The sequence below is a fragment of the Lottia gigantea genome (assembly GCF_000327385.1).
Source record: "Lottia gigantea unplaced genomic scaffold LOTGIsca_31, whole genome shotgun sequence".
NCBI classification, from domain to species: domain Eukaryota; kingdom Metazoa; phylum Mollusca; class Gastropoda; family Lottiidae; genus Lottia; species Lottia gigantea.
Window position 1 is genome coordinate 2,317,164 of NW_008709027.1, and position 17,899 is coordinate 2,335,062.

At 33.1% G+C, this 17,899-nt stretch overlaps 1 protein-coding gene across 1 annotated transcript in view; it reads right to left on the reverse strand.

Annotated features, from left to right (window-relative positions):
* Window positions 1-64: 64 nt before the first annotated feature.
* LOTGIDRAFT_161953 (hypothetical protein) overlaps window positions 65-17,899 on the reverse strand; it is a gene marked incomplete at both ends in the record, with an annotated part of 23,926 nt that continues 6,091 nt past the window's right edge. The window contains 34 exons of the mRNA XM_009057827.1: window positions 65-262; window positions 371-496; window positions 770-889; window positions 1,085-1,215; window positions 1,466-1,556; window positions 1,658-1,776; window positions 1,946-2,039; window positions 2,508-2,624; window positions 2,809-2,922; window positions 3,192-3,356; window positions 3,654-3,758; window positions 4,077-5,378; window positions 6,548-6,687; window positions 6,926-7,106; window positions 7,326-7,456; window positions 7,714-8,020; window positions 8,212-8,333; window positions 8,598-8,697; window positions 8,898-9,057; window positions 9,532-9,617; window positions 9,881-10,099; window positions 10,377-10,632; window positions 10,977-11,035; window positions 11,424-11,555; window positions 11,852-11,939; window positions 12,265-12,356; window positions 12,516-12,645; window positions 12,850-13,040; window positions 13,471-13,638; window positions 13,793-13,930; window positions 14,097-14,273; window positions 14,392-14,489; window positions 14,730-14,823; window positions 15,486-15,608. Of these exons, the coding sequence (XP_009056075.1) occupies window positions 65-262; window positions 371-496; window positions 770-889; window positions 1,085-1,215; window positions 1,466-1,556; window positions 1,658-1,776; window positions 1,946-2,039; window positions 2,508-2,624; window positions 2,809-2,922; window positions 3,192-3,356; window positions 3,654-3,758; window positions 4,077-5,378; window positions 6,548-6,687; window positions 6,926-7,106; window positions 7,326-7,456; window positions 7,714-8,020; window positions 8,212-8,333; window positions 8,598-8,697; window positions 8,898-9,057; window positions 9,532-9,617; window positions 9,881-10,099; window positions 10,377-10,632; window positions 10,977-11,035; window positions 11,424-11,555; window positions 11,852-11,939; window positions 12,265-12,356; window positions 12,516-12,645; window positions 12,850-13,040; window positions 13,471-13,638; window positions 13,793-13,930; window positions 14,097-14,273; window positions 14,392-14,489; window positions 14,730-14,823; window positions 15,486-15,608 (5,874 nt within the window). The remainder of the gene's footprint in view (window positions 263-370; window positions 497-769; window positions 890-1,084; window positions 1,216-1,465; window positions 1,557-1,657; window positions 1,777-1,945; window positions 2,040-2,507; window positions 2,625-2,808; window positions 2,923-3,191; window positions 3,357-3,653; window positions 3,759-4,076; window positions 5,379-6,547; window positions 6,688-6,925; window positions 7,107-7,325; window positions 7,457-7,713; window positions 8,021-8,211; window positions 8,334-8,597; window positions 8,698-8,897; window positions 9,058-9,531; window positions 9,618-9,880; window positions 10,100-10,376; window positions 10,633-10,976; window positions 11,036-11,423; window positions 11,556-11,851; window positions 11,940-12,264; window positions 12,357-12,515; window positions 12,646-12,849; window positions 13,041-13,470; window positions 13,639-13,792; window positions 13,931-14,096; window positions 14,274-14,391; window positions 14,490-14,729; window positions 14,824-15,485; window positions 15,609-17,899) is intronic.

The following is a 17,899-nucleotide window of genomic DNA, read 5'->3' on the forward strand; positions in this document are numbered from 1 at the left end:
CAGCATGGTAATCATTGTTGTTTTGTCTTTCTTTCTTTTACTTCGCATGATTCTGACTTTGTAATTATATAAAATAGGTTACCCTAAGATCGTAATGTGTTGTTGTTTCTCTATCTATAGTCATATCACCAGTTAATGATACTGTTACCTCTCCTGTGGTATTATTGATAGAAAATGGAAGTGAAACTGGTGACAGATAATACACCAAACCAGAAACACCGTTAATACCATAGTCTATATCAGTTACCGAAAGAGCTGGTTCCTTAAAAACATAACAATGAATTTTTTTTTTGTAGCCTTGAAATAAATTATTCCTAATCTTTTAGGTGAAAAATCTAACATGGAAGTGATAAATATATGATTTACTTACTAAAACTACTGGTGTCCCCGATGTTGAATTTTCCTCCACAGTACCAACGTATTTCAACAGTGAGTTTTCAAATCTTGGAGGATTGTCGTTGATATCACTGACTTGAATATTAATTTTACAAAAGCCCTGAAATTGAAATCCAATCCAACGTCCTGTTGCGTTGTGTAACGGCTCGAATTTTTAAGTAGAATCTTTATTTGTGCAATGTAAAGGATGTGTTCTATCATAGTGCCTTCAATTCTCTTTGAAGAACTAAAATCCCGTGCAACAGATACCATTCAGTAAACCAAAAAGCCAGTTCAAAGCATGACAAAATCGGGAGCAATAAATGTAAAGGCTAACAGTGGACTAAATGAGATTTAACTTATACTGGTGAACTGAACAAGATGTTTTGTTTACCGTCTGGGGTGGTTCTCCCGAATCTGTTGCTTCTATAATTAAATTGTATATAGCTATTCCATTTATATACTCCAAACCTTGTTGTTCTCTGTCTAAAGCATTGACAATTGTAATATTAGCCTGAAATTTGAAAAGAATAATTTAAAGTTTTGGTTCACGGTGCCGAATTTAACTTAACTTTCTAGACTTGAGGTAAAAAATGTATTATCTTTTTCATTTTTTCATATCTGATCTTTTTCATGTATTAATCATTTTCACAACAGCAGTAAAGTATATATCATATTCAGTTTTAAAATTTCCCAAAATAGGAAGTACCCGATTGTTAAATGACGTGATATGGAAGTCTCCTGTATTTCCTTTTGAAATTCTAAACTTCAATCTACTATTTTCATCAATATCATCATCATTGGCATCTACCATGAAAGTTTTATTCACACTATGGTCACCTAAAAAAAAACAGAACACTTTACTCAGACACTCAGACAGTTTCTAGATAGGCCCTACGCCACTGCTTGTTATAGATATTATGATTTTACAGAAGAAAATGTTTTCAATTCAAATGTGAAATTGTCAAAACTGTAATCGTTATGGACCCAAAGACATTCTAAACCAAATGATACACATTTAAATATTCAAATTTAAATTTTAAACTCACTATATAATAAATTAAGATTACAGAAAGATGAAATTAAATACCTTCTTGAACAGAGAAATTATATATATCTTGGTAAAACTTTGGTGAATTGTCATTAACATCTAAAACATCTATATACACTTCAGTTGTAGCCTACAAATAATTAATTGATTAAAATTATTGCATCATTTCTTCATTTGTAATAAACGACACAATGACAGAGCTGTTATTATAACTTTAATAAAGAAACTTACATTGTGTCCAGCATTATCAATTGCGACAATAGAGATATTATATTCTGATGTAGTCTCTCTATCTAAATCATCTACAACTTGTATCTCTCCAGTTCGGGCATTTATTTTAAATTCACTCACTGAAAGAAAACAACCATAATTTATAGGGAAATGCATGCAACAAAATCAAACAATAATAATTTTATTCGTATAAGTGAAGTAACCTCCTAAAAGGCGAATAAGTCTAACAAAAACTTTTATTTATCTTTATTTTAAAATTATAGTTGAGGTTAAAAAAAAGTCGAATACCATTACTGTTAAGTTTATATGCTAAACTCCCTCTATCAGAAATATCTTGATCCGTAGCTTGGACTGTCAATATCACAGAATTTGTACTTATATTCTAAAATATTAAGACAAAGTTTAAATCACGTAGTCTGCCACTTTTTTTCAATTTGACAGATCAAATACAAGGACAAGGTAATCAATGAAATCATTATAATTAGCTTACATTTATATAGTCTGAAGCATTAAACACGAGTCTTGTCCCTTGCTTCAACTAATAAGTGTTAGTGCGACTTGGATACATTTGAAGGGAAACCATTTTAATAAAATGTTTAAAGAAATTTGATTGAAACAGAAAAGAAAAAACAAGCTCAAAGAAAAGATAAAAACGATACCATGCAAAACCATTTAGGGATAGAAAATATGGGAAGAACATACTGATGAAGTAAAAAACCCAAAATAAAATGAAATAATGAGCTGTTCGGTTGCCTATTTGCACATATACATAGGAATACCAATCATAATAACCTAAAGTGATTCTACTACAAACCTAATCTAAGATGGAGCATGTTTGCGACGTATTTACCTCAAAAACAGATTTGTTATAGACTAGATGATCAAAAACAGGAACCATATCATTTACATCCAGAATTTTTATGACTACTTTTGTCGAGTTTGTAAACTTTCCATCAGATACTATTACCTACAATACAATGTTAAATGGAGTCTGGACATAGACAATGAGTATTCAGCTATATAATTAAAACTCATGACACAAGTAGACTACCTTCAAATGACCGTCAGATGTTGATTCAAGTACATTTGTACGATATTGTAGCTACGCAAAAGCAATAGACGAAATGTTGTCACAAGAAAGTTATACTTACTTCAAAGTTAAATGAAGAAATATTTTCTCTATCCAATTTACGTGCTAAACTGATTAAACCAGTACTACCGGTAATATTAAAGTAATCGGATTGTGGTTCAACAGAATAAGATAACTGAAATAAAAATGAGGAAATAAGTGATTGCACCTTCAATAAATGTAATTCTCGGGTGCTATAATCAATCAAGCTTATAGTTACATGCATTTATAACATTAATGGCAAGTTTCTCCTTCCCATGCCTAGTGGTGTAGGTCCACAACTTTGTGTCACGTTCAATTGTCTACCAACAGCATTCAAACATGGTTGTATATGTGATCTTTGAGCTATTCAAAAATCCATTCAACTTGAATGTTTTTCATGTTATAACCAATAAATCAATTTACCTGCGGATTAAGATCATTATCCTTTGCATTTACTATCAGAGGTCGGTTTGAGGCAGCAAGAAACACATCAACTCCAGTGCTGGCGTCCTCACTTATTTCTCCGTAATAAGTTTTCAGTAGAAAATACGGTGGACAGTCATTTATATCTGTTACACGTATTATTACCTATATAATATTGATTGTATCGCAATTAATTTGTTTTTAATAATTAAATATTCGTTGATTATGCTTTGATTGACAAGGAACAAAAACACTGAAGAGGAACATTCAAGTTCCAGTAGAATAAAACATACATAACATGATTGAATTCTAAATAAAGAATCGACATAATTAGACTACAATCTTTTGACATTCTAAAGCCGATTTTTTGAAAATCCAGATCTAGCTGTCTCAAGACCTAATCCCGAAAGAGATAAAATTAGGCCTCTAACACTATACCAAATAATGATGGTGATGACTAACCTGAGCTGTCGCTGTCTGAGAGTTATTCAGATTAACTGCTTGTATAGATAATGTGTACGTGTCGACCGTTTCTCGGTCTAATGCCTTTTTTAGTTTCAGTACACCCTGGAATTAGACCGATGTCAAATTACAAATTATAATGGTGTATGTATAATGTTGTTCTGTTATGATGAAGGCTTGAGAGAAAAAAGTCGACTGTTACTGGCATTGGTGAACGAAACCACGTGTCGTTCTTACGAAGAAATAACAGAACTATGTTAGAGGCGTAGTTTCGTATGTGGCATTTATCAGCAAGGACATGAACTAGCTGACATACTGAGCGCAAAGACAAAGTTTATAATTTCAAAGACCAAGGACAAGATGGTAATTATCTGTGTTACATTGTCCGAACATTCATGATGTAGAAAATGATACTCTACTCACATTATCTAAACCGAGCGAAAAATAACCATCATTTCCTTCAATAATTGAAAATTGATTAGTCTCTTCATCCAATGTTGTGTTCATAGTTGTTATTGTCGTGTTCAATTTCAAATCTTCTGGTACATGAACAGGAACAAATACTGGACAAAATATCAAACGCACTTGTTCTGTAACGATGACGTTTAATGTTGCATTGCTACAAAGCAAGATATTCCTGCTGTTACAGGCTTGTAAAATAAGAGTATAATTTCCGCTTTTTATATCAGAAGCGGGTTGCAATGCACCCGTTTTATTATCCATTTGGAAAATATCATTAAAATTGAGGAGTTTGTAAATTACACTAGTTCCACTATCAGAAGATGACGCATCTGACGATATGGCTGTTATTTGAGACGCTTCACATTCCTTAGATTTAGATACATAGTGTATTGGAAGGGTGGCTGGCCACCTAGGTGCTTCAAATATATCTTCTACCTCTATTTCAACAAGAACTGTGCTGCTCTTTGGTATACTTGACATATCCTTCGCTTCAACTGTTAATGTATAATAATTCACAATTTCGTGATCCAGTAATTTATCAGTAAATAATTGTCCATTGGAAGAATTGATTCGGAATGCGGAACCTATGTTTCCAGATACAATGTCATAGATAATCTGACCCGAGGAACCGTAATCTTTATCAGTAGCTTTAACAGCTCCAACCTTGTACTCGATTTTAACATTTTCTACCACACTAAACGTATATGATGCATTGTCGAATACCGGTGATGTGTTACTGTCTAATATTTCTATATGCATTTCTTGTTCAGCAAATAGTGGAGGAACTCCATGATCACTGACATGGACGGTTACATTATAAGAATCTTTAATACTTCTATCAAATCTATTTGTCACCTGAAGTAAACCACTAGATACATTTATCTTAAATTTATCATCTTCATTGGTCAACCAAAAGGTAAACCCATTATTAGAGAAATCTTTATCGGAAGCACCTATTGTTACCACTTCATGACCTATTGTTACATTTTCTGGAAGACTCAAAGACCACGATCTATTGTTTGGAAGTACTAAAACTGGTGGATGTTCATTTTCATCTAAGATAGTTATAGTTAACAAAGTATATGCTGATAATGTTCCATCGCTAACAGAAATATTTAAAATCAACGTTGGGTGTTTCAGTAGGTCACCATCTACAGGTGATTTGACGACCACAATTGGCCCAGCTAGGCTAAACTGTTGGTGGTGATTTAGCAGGTTAAATGTAAGCTGATCAATTGGTGTATCGGCATCAGACGCAATCACCTAAAAATAAATATTTGCTTAATCTAATAGGAGGAAAATACATGTTGAAAAAATAGATATTTCAGTAAAATATCTGGTCACACCAATTCTATGAATAGAATTTTGATGTGGAATTTTTTGAATAAGTGACACAGCTTTATAACCAAAAAATTGCAAATTTTGATTCCAATCGAATAGCCTACTTTAATTCTAAATCCCCGCTATTCAAATCATGGGCCGCTACCCAAAATCGGGTCGATAGCACACACTTATGGGTCGCAGGGTCTGTCTAGGGTCGCAAACAGATTTGTTGGTTCGTACAGTAGGATGCAGTAAGAACTATGGTCTCGGATTCTTGGAAATCGTGATTCATTCTGAGAAATGGTCGCCTGTCGATCAGTGTGCCTCGAAACAGGATGCCTCCTAAACGCAGCATCGTGCCCAGTTGGCTGGTAAAGTACTGGGTGAAAGAGGTCCATGGACGGGCGGTATGTGTGAAATGTCAACACGTATATGCAGCGGAATTCTGGCTGAGTTTGAGTGGTATTCAATATCCAAAACCCAAAGCAATGGCAGAGAAGGTTTTGATGTGACGTATGTTTGCGAAGGGGCCTTTTAAGGGATGACAAACACCAAAGCCGCCACAAAATTTGTCCAACCTAATGAAACTTGCCACGACATCCGGAATATAAAAAAAGTGCCAAGGACAAAAGGAAGAACTGTAGTGTTACACTCGTCTATAACGATATTAAATGCAGGTGAGAGGGGCTGACATGGAAAAAGCGTCTAGTCGTTCGGATGGGACATTAAACCGAGGACCCGTGTGCTACAGGCTGTGCACGTTAAAGATCCCTCGACAGTTGAAAATCGAAAAAGAGCAGGCTAATGCCGCTGTCCTGGCAAAATTTCCCTCATTGCACCCTGCCTGGCGTTGCCCGTCTTCATTAGAAAAGTAGGACGTAAAACTCCATTTCATTTCATTTATAACGATATTAACGATAATTCCAAGTAATATGTTGATGTTAGTGTTACATAACTGCATGTAATAATAAATAACGTTTGAACACTGGATAGTATTCTTGATCCAGAATCTGGCATATTTCAGGGTCGCAGCTTACGAAGCTTGGGTTTGGATCGCCGAGCAAAATGGGTGAAGACTGGGGTCTTATATAGATTTTGATGCAACTTACTCTGAAAATCGTAGTATTAATAGCAGTGTTCTCCTTTAATGTTGTAGAATAATGCGAAGATGAGAATCGTGGTGCTTTATCATTGATATTCTGAACTGTTACCTCTACCGTTGTAAAAGACAGTCTTGGATTAGATCCACCTAAAAATAGATCTTTAAATCATGCCTTAATCTGTTGCAAAAGTTTTGTATTACGCGCTTTATATAACAATTATCTATCTTCATAAAAATCCGTACCAGCCAGACAATTCCGTCAAAAATCTCGTCCAAAATCGGAGTAAAGTTAGAATAGAAGTAGACTCCTTCAAAGAGAAGTAACATTAGGTTGTAGATCCTTAACTACAACTTATTTTTCAAAAGAGCTGTTTCCATCACTTACCATCTATGGCCTGAACTATGACTTCATACATAGATTTGTTAGTAAAGTCTAAACAACTATCACAATTGAGTGTTAATACACCAGTTGAGTTATCTATGTGGAATATGATCAGTGTAGAGTGGTCAGTTAATGAGTAATGTACATCTCCATCAATACCTGTATCATTATCTACAGCTTCCACCTAACAAAAGAAATTTTACAACGTACGTCGAAATCGGTCAAATGAAGTGGAACTAACAATAAAGTTGTGGTGTCTGTAACAAAACCAACATCCATCTCACTTTACGTTTAGATATGTTTTAGTTTCAGCAATCTCATCTAAATCTAATCTAAAGTCTCCAAATAAGCAATTCTGTGAAGACTGTCTACCCTAAACTATGTTGCCAGATCGTTACCTCACCTGAGTTATGACTGTTTCTCGTGCTGCATTTTCAGAAACATTACCATTAAATATCTGAGTAAATCTTGGAGAATATTCATTCACAGTATGGACTGTTACTAAACTAAACGCTGTGCTTCTATAGTTGCCGTCTGATACATCAATAGTTAAATTATACTGAGATATGGCATTAGGTATGTCCAGGTCCAAGTATCTTTTGGTGTAGATAGCACCACGGTCAGTAATTCTGAAATCTAACGTCAAAGAATAGGTAAGTCCGGATGTGAGTTTTGAAGTGCATGTTAATGCATCTTGTCTTGGAGTAATATAATTGACAAGAGAGAATGTCTACCCGATGGTTACAATCATGAAACTTCAACATGCCGTTAAAGAAACAAAAGGCCTCTACCTCGAATATTTGATTTCATAGAATATGTTAAATCGTCTTGATCTGCATCAACAGCAGAAATAACACCAACTAAACTACCAGCTGGTTGTATTTCTAATATTGTGAAATTATACGGGGTATTTCTGAAGGTTGGTGCGTTGTCATTTGTGTTGATTATTTCTATGACCATTTGAGTTAATCTGGATAATTTTCGTGAACCATTATCACTAGCTTCTATTCTAATGGTATAGAACCTAGAACCATTATCATAGTCCAAACCACCATTTACACTCACGTTCCCAGTATTACTATCGATTGAAAATGGAACCTATAATAAAAATCTTAATTCAATTGAAAAACATTTAGTAAAAATGGCACCATTTTCGATGTTGATCATGATGATCAAGAGTCACTTATATTTTCAGGAATAAAGTTAAATCGGCAATAGAACTATTCATTTGATTAGAGTAATTTTCATTGTAAAAAAGCGAAGGGTGTCATTTATTGGAAGCAACTTACATTTTCAAGAATAGAGTAGACTATTTTTTGATTGCTGCCAGTGTCTTTATCTGTAGCAGTTACTTGGCATTCAGGAATCAATCCAGAAGTTTGATTTTCATACACAGTACATTCATATTTGTCTGAAAAATCATTACAGCTCAAGACAAGTACCCTTCTCAGGATACTCATTTCATTTATAGAATGCTGCAAATGATATCCACAGGACATTCAAGTATTCAATATTAATGAAAAGTCTAAATGAAAATTATCAATGATTTACATGTTAATATGACAGAATGTAACAAAATCGATTTTCTAAAAAATCATATTTTATAATACATTTCATTTAAAGTTCTTTGGAAAATCGGAGGGGGTGACTTCCAAGCTAAAAGTAATGAACTTACCTTTCGAGAATACAGGATAATTATCATTAACATCATTGATATAAATTGTAACATTAACTGTTGTTTGTACTTCTGACTGACCTGTATCTCTCGCACCAACCTATATGTCACAGAAATCTGATTTAAACCCTATTCCAAGCCTCAAAAAGTGATAACAATTCTACACATATTGTAGAAAACCATGAAAAAATATAACAAAGTAGCCTACCCCTTGACTGACTATATGTCTCATTATTTGGTTTGCGCTACGGGATAATTCGGAAAGGGCAGTATAATTTCAATAGGTGGCCTAGAACTTACTGTCAGTTGGAAAATCTTCTTTGTTTCATAATCAGGTACAGTATTAAAGTGTATCTGTCCAGTTATGGAGTCTATAGTAAATCTATTATCTATATCTGGTAGTACTGAATATAATACATTCTGATATAAAGATGTCGTGTCATTGTCCTTCGCATGAACTCTGAAATATCAAATGGAAATGATTCTAATATGGTTCGAAATAGCTTGTTTCTAATATGGTTCGAAATAGCTTGTTTCTAATATGGTTCGAAATAGCTTGTTTCTAATATGGTTCGAAATGGCTTGTTTCTAATATGGTTCGAAATACCTTGTTTCTAATATGGTTCGAAATAGCTTGTTTCTAATATGGTTCGAAATAGCTTGTTTCTAATATGGTTCGAAATAGCTTGTTTCTAATATGGTTCGAAATGGCTTGTTTCTAATATGGTTCGAAATAGCTTGTTTCTAATATGGTTCGAAATACCTTGTTTGGAGAAAATTTGCACCAAAAGGTTTGGTTTTCATAATTAATTAATATTCGATAATAAGGATTTATATGAGACCCGATTATTTTCTACTGGTTGATCATTTCCTTGTATGTATCCTTACATATGTTGTTAATCCAAACATTTAGATAAGAAGATAATATAAAAACCTCAGATTTTGGTGAGTGTTCAGGCCTTCATCTATGGAGAAATTATAATATGGTTGATCAAATATCGGAACATTGTTATTGACATCCTACAAATAAATAAAGTTTAAAAAAATATTTTTACAAACATTTCGAAAGATTTTAGCATCAACGACTAAAAGTCAAAGATAGTTTCAGAGTTTCAGCAAGTTCATCAATCCAATTGTTATAGCATCCATTGTATGCTTAATGTGTCTGTGATGAATGTTATTAGAGCAAAATAATATATTTGATATTTTGATGTGTGCATTTGCAATTATACAATTTTTTAACTATAATCTCGGAAAAATACGTTATGAGAAAACATAATTACCGTTACTTCTATGAAAAGATATAAAGAAGCATTATTACACTCTGTACATCCAATATATGGTTTGATATTATAGGCTATAATGGTGATGGAAATAGGACCTAATGGTAAACTTTGATTGTCTTTGACACATACGTCACCATCAGAACTAACTTCTATAATAGTAGCATCATTGGTAGTGTACAAAATTTGGTTATTTACACCGATATCACGATCTGTCGCCTGCAAATAATTAAATAAATTTTATCCGTTGCTTATCAATAAAATAGCTTTTATTTAGTGTTCATAGAATGTAAATATTGTTATTGTCTGTAGCCCTGAGTGCCATACTTATCCTACTTCAAATAATTGGATGCTAAAGAAGTACATCCGTGATCTTTTGTAGCAAAATCATAAGTGACATTAATTAATTATACAGGTTTGTCTGTCAACGTAATTTATTTAGCTAACAAGAAATCAGAAAATAACACCCCGCTATAACATGGCGAGTTTAACTAACCTTTGCTTTATAAAAACAGTCTGGATATGAATCCTCGGGAAAACTAAGTGAGATATTTGATTTAGGAAAGATAGGTGAATTATCATTGATATCAAGAACTGTGACTACCACAGATACAGCAGATGAACGTTTAGGTGTACCATCATCTGTTGCCATAACATACAAATCATACACATCTCTTTCTTCTCTATCTATTAAACTTGTAGTGGATAATAATCCACTTGTATTATTTATCTCTAATGGTGTAGTGGTTCCTCTACGAAAAGAGGAAAACTAAAATGGGCACACTCCCATTGAATAGAAGATATAAGATTGGTTTATGTCAAGATTGAAGTACTGCCTTCATTAGGAGAATCCTGGGATCTCCAGACAAATAAACTTCATTTGCCATAAATCTTTTAAAAACAGTTTGATTTTCAAATAATTTTAACCATATTATCCAACTCTTCACTATGACTGATATAAATATTTCAAAATAATCTTTAATAGGGAAACTCAGCTAATTATTTAGAAACACGGTTTGTTGGGGGGTTTTCATTTACAATTTGGACATTTAATACTACTACATATACCATTTCTATATCAATAGCCTATACTCACCTTGGTGTTAATAAGGAATATGTTAATAAAGCATTTGAACCAATGTCGGAATCTGAAGCCTATATAAAGAAAAGGCATTATCGCCAAAATAATAGTATAAAATAAGACTGAAAATTGTAATCTCTTTCCGCTATTAGGTTCCGTAAATAGGCAGAGTAATCGTTATCTTGACATAAAAAAATCATTAAATCATAAGAAAACACTTCAATTTTATAATACCATGGTTCAAAAAAGTTAAATGAAAAACATTAAATTTCACACATTTTTCCCCCATGATGTTTTCATTATATCCTTTTCCATGATTGATGGATAACAATTTTAAAAGATATTATCGTAATGACTATCGTTCTTTAAGTGTGGAATTACGTCCCTCGATGAAAGACAGTAATGGCTGATATCGATTTATTCGTTAATAATGAATGAAAAGTCAAAGGTGAAAATACTTACATTGACAGGGTTTCGGTCTCCTGTAAGTTGTCCACTACCTTCTATTATTGTAAAGTTATATTCTGATAAATAGAATACAGGGTTGTGATCATTAATATCTAATATATTTATAGTTAAATATCCATGACTTGACTGAAATATAGCAACCAAAGATGGTGGTAAGTATAATATTAAACTTAAATCTTGAATTTACAGGGCATGTACTCAGTCAAATAGGTAAGAGAACTGTATTTGGGGCAAGAAAGGCGAAAAAATTGGTCTGACAAGTGAGTATTTAAAATATGGTTCTAGAATACTGTGACATCAATTAATAGCAAGAGCTGAATGGTTTGTTTCAATAGTCCCGCCCCAACTAGCCTTTTCTGATCCGGTGATGAATGCACCGTTTTCCATAATATATTTGCCAATAAAGCTATTTATTGACTTACATTTTTCGAACCATCTGATACAATGATTAACAACCTGTATAAGCTTATAATTTCTCTGTCTAATGTATCGTTTGTTTTGATTGTACCACTGAAAAGCAAAATATTAAAAAGGCGAGTATACTTCAGCTGCTTCTTTCGAACGAATGATTTTACAAAGCTTGTCACTTAATACTCTCTACTGTTTTTTTTTATAATTATGCCCTTGCGTTTTGCCTGTCTTACATTTCGCCTTCAAAAGCAAATTTTCAGTCCATCTTAACACATTCTTCTGTTAATTGTTAATTCCTGCTGTAACTGGAGATGTAACTTCTTCATTCTACCAGATATATGATTATGTTTATGATTATGATTAGCATATATGATCTATGCTTTTTTTAATTCTGTGTTTAGATCATACTATTAGATGAACTTACCTCGATGAATCGATGGTGAAACCCCCGTATGAAGACTGAGAAACAATATAATAAAGCAAGCTATTTCCATCAGTTATATCTGGGTCGGTTGCCTGAAATCGCGAGAAACTGGTGATCAAAATTAACGACATATTCTTAGAAATGCCACTGTATATGTATAGAAGATTATATTGTTATGGCTTTATATTTAATTTGAAATTAAATTTCTTTTACGTATTCAATGAAAGTTCATTTAGACTAAATATACATACCTCAACTGTATAAATTGTGGTATGTATTGGAATGTCTTCAGGTATTGATATTGTACTATTTAAATTAGTTATATTTGGTGGTCCGATATTAACATCTACAATCTTTATTACACCTGATTGTATTGTTTGTCTGAAACAGCAACAAGTGAAACAGTTTGGAGTGCATTACTATTAGGTAAGTATCATTAAGGTTATGAGGGTTTTATAATGTTATAATTTCGTCTTACCATATTAAAATAACCTACAACGTGTAGAAAATATTCAGTTACACATATTACGCAATCTGAGTACTTTTTGGAGATTATGAAGGAGGTTTCAATGAATACAACTTTACCTGGTATCAGCTATCTTTTTGGGTAAATCTTTAGCTAATATTTGAACATTTATAATACCATTTCTATTGATTAAAGATTTATTAACCAGAATTTCTCCAGTAATAACATTAATACGGAATTCATCACCAGCTTGTAATAACTGATACCTTACTTCACCATTATTACCTATATCACTATCATTAGCAAATACCTTGAATACAAATTTTATACTTAGTACTAGACTTTAGACAGTATTCCTCATTATTCATGTTGGAAAATAACATAGTCTAAAATCGTTTTCCTAGTGCTGGTTCAGATGAAACTTTTTTTTGTTGGACACTTTTGGATTTTGACAAATTTCGGAAGTCCATTGCAGGAAGGTTTTGTTAAAGACCAATGATGGAACGACACCCCGAAACTGTTTTCTTATATTATTTTGTTCGTATTAAAATTGTTGATTGGCCCCGAACGTTGATCATAATCAGATTAATGAAACCACAGGTAAGCCATTACTAAAGAATTACATTGAAATAAAATTGAAAGACATGCCAAAAGAATATGGTAGCAATGTGGCAACCATTTTTGAAAAATAAAGTTTTCTAATTTTTGAAATAATGATACTACATCACAAACCCTCCTACCTTCCCTACAAGGTCACCAATTTTAGCAGTTTTATTAACAGTAAAGGTAAATGGCTGGCTTGGGGAGTAGAATATTGGTTTGTTATCATTAATATCATTAACTATAATCTGTACTAGACTTCGGTTACTTTCAAATTTACTGTCCGTTTCTAATTCTTTGGCATAAACCTGGAACAAATAAATCAATAATTACAGATTGATATGTAACGATCCAAAGCACCATTATACCAGCGAATGTTCATATTTTCACACGTTCTTTTGATCCAAGTGACTGTGACAATCAGTACCTAGTGTATCCCGACAATACCAATAAGTTGCATACCTCAAAGTTATGTACTTCTGTTTCTTCTCGATCTAAAATCTTTCCTCGAGCTAACCTGATGGAACCTACATCATTAACAGTCTCGATCTCAAATACATCAGTACCATTTAGATGAAACTGAAACACACTGTTTATTCCCTGGAATTATATGGTCACGCAAAATGGTTTAGTATCAAAAGAAAGAAAAACAATATTGATCTAACTGAGTATTAAACCACTTCCTGTTTAAAAGCCATTACAGAAGCCTGAACATAGGAAGTTGAGATAACGAAATGACAAGAAATGAGTATATTAGTGGTCTTACTATATCAGAATCAGATGCTGTGACTTGAATAATGGTGAAATCACCAAATGAACCTTCATCAACTGATGCAATATAGGTATCATTGGTCATAATAGGATGGTGGTCGTTAACATCTTGTACTGTTATTATAACTGCTGCATCATCAGTTCTATCAGAAGGTCGATCTATTTGGTAAGCCTGTGAAAGGAAGATGAGAGTAATATTTTAACCTTGTTGTCCACCCTTCATTGACAGGGAATGTCTCCTTTATCTAACAGCCGACTTTGCAATTTGGACTAAAACCGTTTCTCTTTACCTGTATTCCTAAGGCGAGTGAAGGGTTTCCTTTTCTGATGAGTCGACCATTTATAACTAACTCTCCTGTCTGGCGGATCGTAAAGATACCATCACCACCTACAATTAAAACATTTTAAACAACGTAGAATAACGTATATCTACCCAAGCAAAGCATCAGCTTAGAAATATCCAGTAAACAAATATGATGAACTCAAGGTCAAAAAGATCAAACTAATCTTGAGATAGTAGTTTTGCAATCTGAAAACTCAATATGGAATCACGAGAAGATATGCAATCAAGCTCACAAGATTATGTGATTAAATAAAAACAAGTTCTGGTGTAAAAGAAGATATTTACCTGTGGTTATATTGTAATTAACCGGTGTATTAAAAGAATCGCGATCTATTGCAAGTATAGGTGGAGTGGTATTTACTACACGGTTATTGTAATTCTGGAATATTTAATATAAGAGAGTTAATTCATGAGTTGAACTAAGTGACACGGTTTATTCAAATCTTGATATTTCCCTACAAGTAATGTTATTACAGGCATCAAACGTCATAACAAGTTCCAAGCCATTTGATCAAAAAGCCGCTTATTATTTCAGGTCCGTGAACCAAAGTGGTTACCACCTTGCAACGATGGGAGATGGGTTATATATCCTCTTTGAGATTTCATGAGAATGGTTTACAATTACGGTGTCCATGAAGAGTGAAACACAAATATAGTCGTAAGAAAATGTATCCTCATGAGGCGTTAAACATAACCGCTAAGGCCAAGGTTTGAAAATTACATTGACGACTCGTCTTTTTCAAGACGCGTAACTTTTTGATAATCACCAGCTCATATCATTTCCTATTATAGACTTTATCAACAAGGCGAAAAATATTACAGTTCTCCAATTCTTTTTGAATAATTTATGCCATTTTCGTACATCTCGGGTACTATTAACATAAATTCAAAACCGAAATCAACCTACTTAAATGATGAACCATGATTCATTTTTATTATCATTATGATTTAGTATATCTAAAAGAATATTTCTTTTGATAAAAGTCAAATCAAATATATCGAATAAGCTTGAAGAAATTAGAAAAAAATAACAGATCTTACATCTTCTGATATATTCAACCTATATATGGTTTGAGTGAATCTTGGACTCTGATCATCAACATCTAAAATGTCCACTGTTAATATAACACTGCTATTTTTCTTTACAAGGTTGTCTCCATCCTCCTATAAATAATTATTTGAATTGTATATATTAGTATTAAAAGCAAAATGTTGATAGATTTCTGACATCATGCTGGTCGACTTCTTTAAATGATGAAACGGTGACCATAGACAATAATGACATAATGATAGTGGACTACATTCAATGCTGACAAAATGTTCTTCCAATGACGGCAAAATGTCGATAGACTACTTGTAATGATGTCAAAAATCTATTGACGACTTTCAGCGATGACATTAGGATTGATGGCATTACTTTCAATGACGAAAAAGTGCCAATAACCTTGTTCTAATGACATGATGCTCATAAACTACTTCTAATGATGTGATGCCCATAAACTACTTCTAATGAAACTACTTCTTATGACATGATGCCCATAAACTACTTCTAATGAAACTACTTCTTATGACATGATGCCCATAAACTACTTCTAATGAAACTACTTCTTATGACATGATGCCCATAAACTACTTCTAATGACATGATGCCCATAAACTACTTCTAATGACACGATGCCCATAAACTACTTCTAATGGCATGATGCTAATAAACTACTTCTAATGAAACTACTTCTAGTGACGTGATACCCATAAACTACTTCTAATGACATGATGCCCATTAACTATTTCTAATGACATGATGCCCATTAACTACTTCTAATGAAACTACTTCTAATGACATGATGCCCATAAACTATTTCTAATGACACGATGCTCATAAACTACTTCTAATGACATGATGCCCATAAACTACTTCTAATGGCATGATGCCCATAAACTACTTCTAATGACATGATGCCCATAAACTACTTCTAATGACATGATGCCTATAAACTACTTCTAATGACATGATGCCCATAAACTACTTCTAATGAAACTACTTCTAGTGACGTGATACCCATAAACTACTTCTAATGACATGATGCCCATTAACTATTTCTAATGACACGATGCCCATAAACTATTTCTAATGACACGATGCTCATAAACTACTTCTAATGACATGATGCCCATAAACTACTTCTAATGACATGATGCCTATAAACTACTTCTAATGACATGAAGCTCATATACTACTTCTAATGACATGATGCCCATAAACTACTTCTAATGACATGATGCCCATAAACTACTTCTAATGACATGATGCCCATAAACTACTTCTAATGACATGATGCCCATAAACTACTTCTAATGACATGATGCCTATAAACTACTTCTAATGACATGATGCCCATAAACTATTTCTAATGACATGATGCACATAAACTACTTCTAATGACATGATGCCTATAAACTACTTCTAATGACATGATGCCCATAAACTACTTCTAATGAAACTACTTCTAGTGACGTGATACCCATAAACTACTTCTAATGACATGATGCCCATTAACTATTTCTAATGACACGATGCCCATAAACTACTTCTAATGAACCCACTTCTAATAACATGATGCCCATAAACTATTTCTAATGACATGATGCCGGTAAACTACTTCTAATGACATGATGCTAATAAACTACTTCTAATGAACCCACTTCTAATGTCATGATACCCATATACTACTTCTTATGACACGATGCTCATAAACTACTTCTAATGACATGATGCCCGTAAACTACTTCTAATAACATGATGCCCATAAACTACTTCTAATAACATGATGCCCATAAACTACTTCTAATGAAACTACTTCTTATGACATGATGCTCATAAACTACTTCTAATAACATGATGCCCATAAACTACTTCTAATAACATGATGCCCATAAACTACTTCTAATGACATGATGCCCATAAACTACTTCTAATAACATGATGCCCATAAACTACTTCTAATAAAACTACTTCTTATGACATGATGCTCATAAACTACTTCTAATGATATGATGCCCATAAACTACTTCTAATGACATGATACCCATAAACTACTTCTAATGACATGATGCCCATAAACTACTTCTAATGACATGATGCCCATTAACTATTTCTAATGACACGATGCCCATAAACTATTTCTAATGACACGATGCTCATAAACTACTTCTAATGACATGATGCCCATTAACTATTTCTAATGACACGATGCCCATTAACTATTTCTAATGACACGATGCCCATAAACTATTTCTAATGACACGATGCTCATAAACTACTTCTAATGAAACTACTTCTTATGACATGAAGCTCATAAACTACTTCTAATGATATGATGCCCATAAACTACTTCTAATGACATGATGCCCATTAACTATTTCTAATGACACGATGCCCATTAACTATTTCTAAT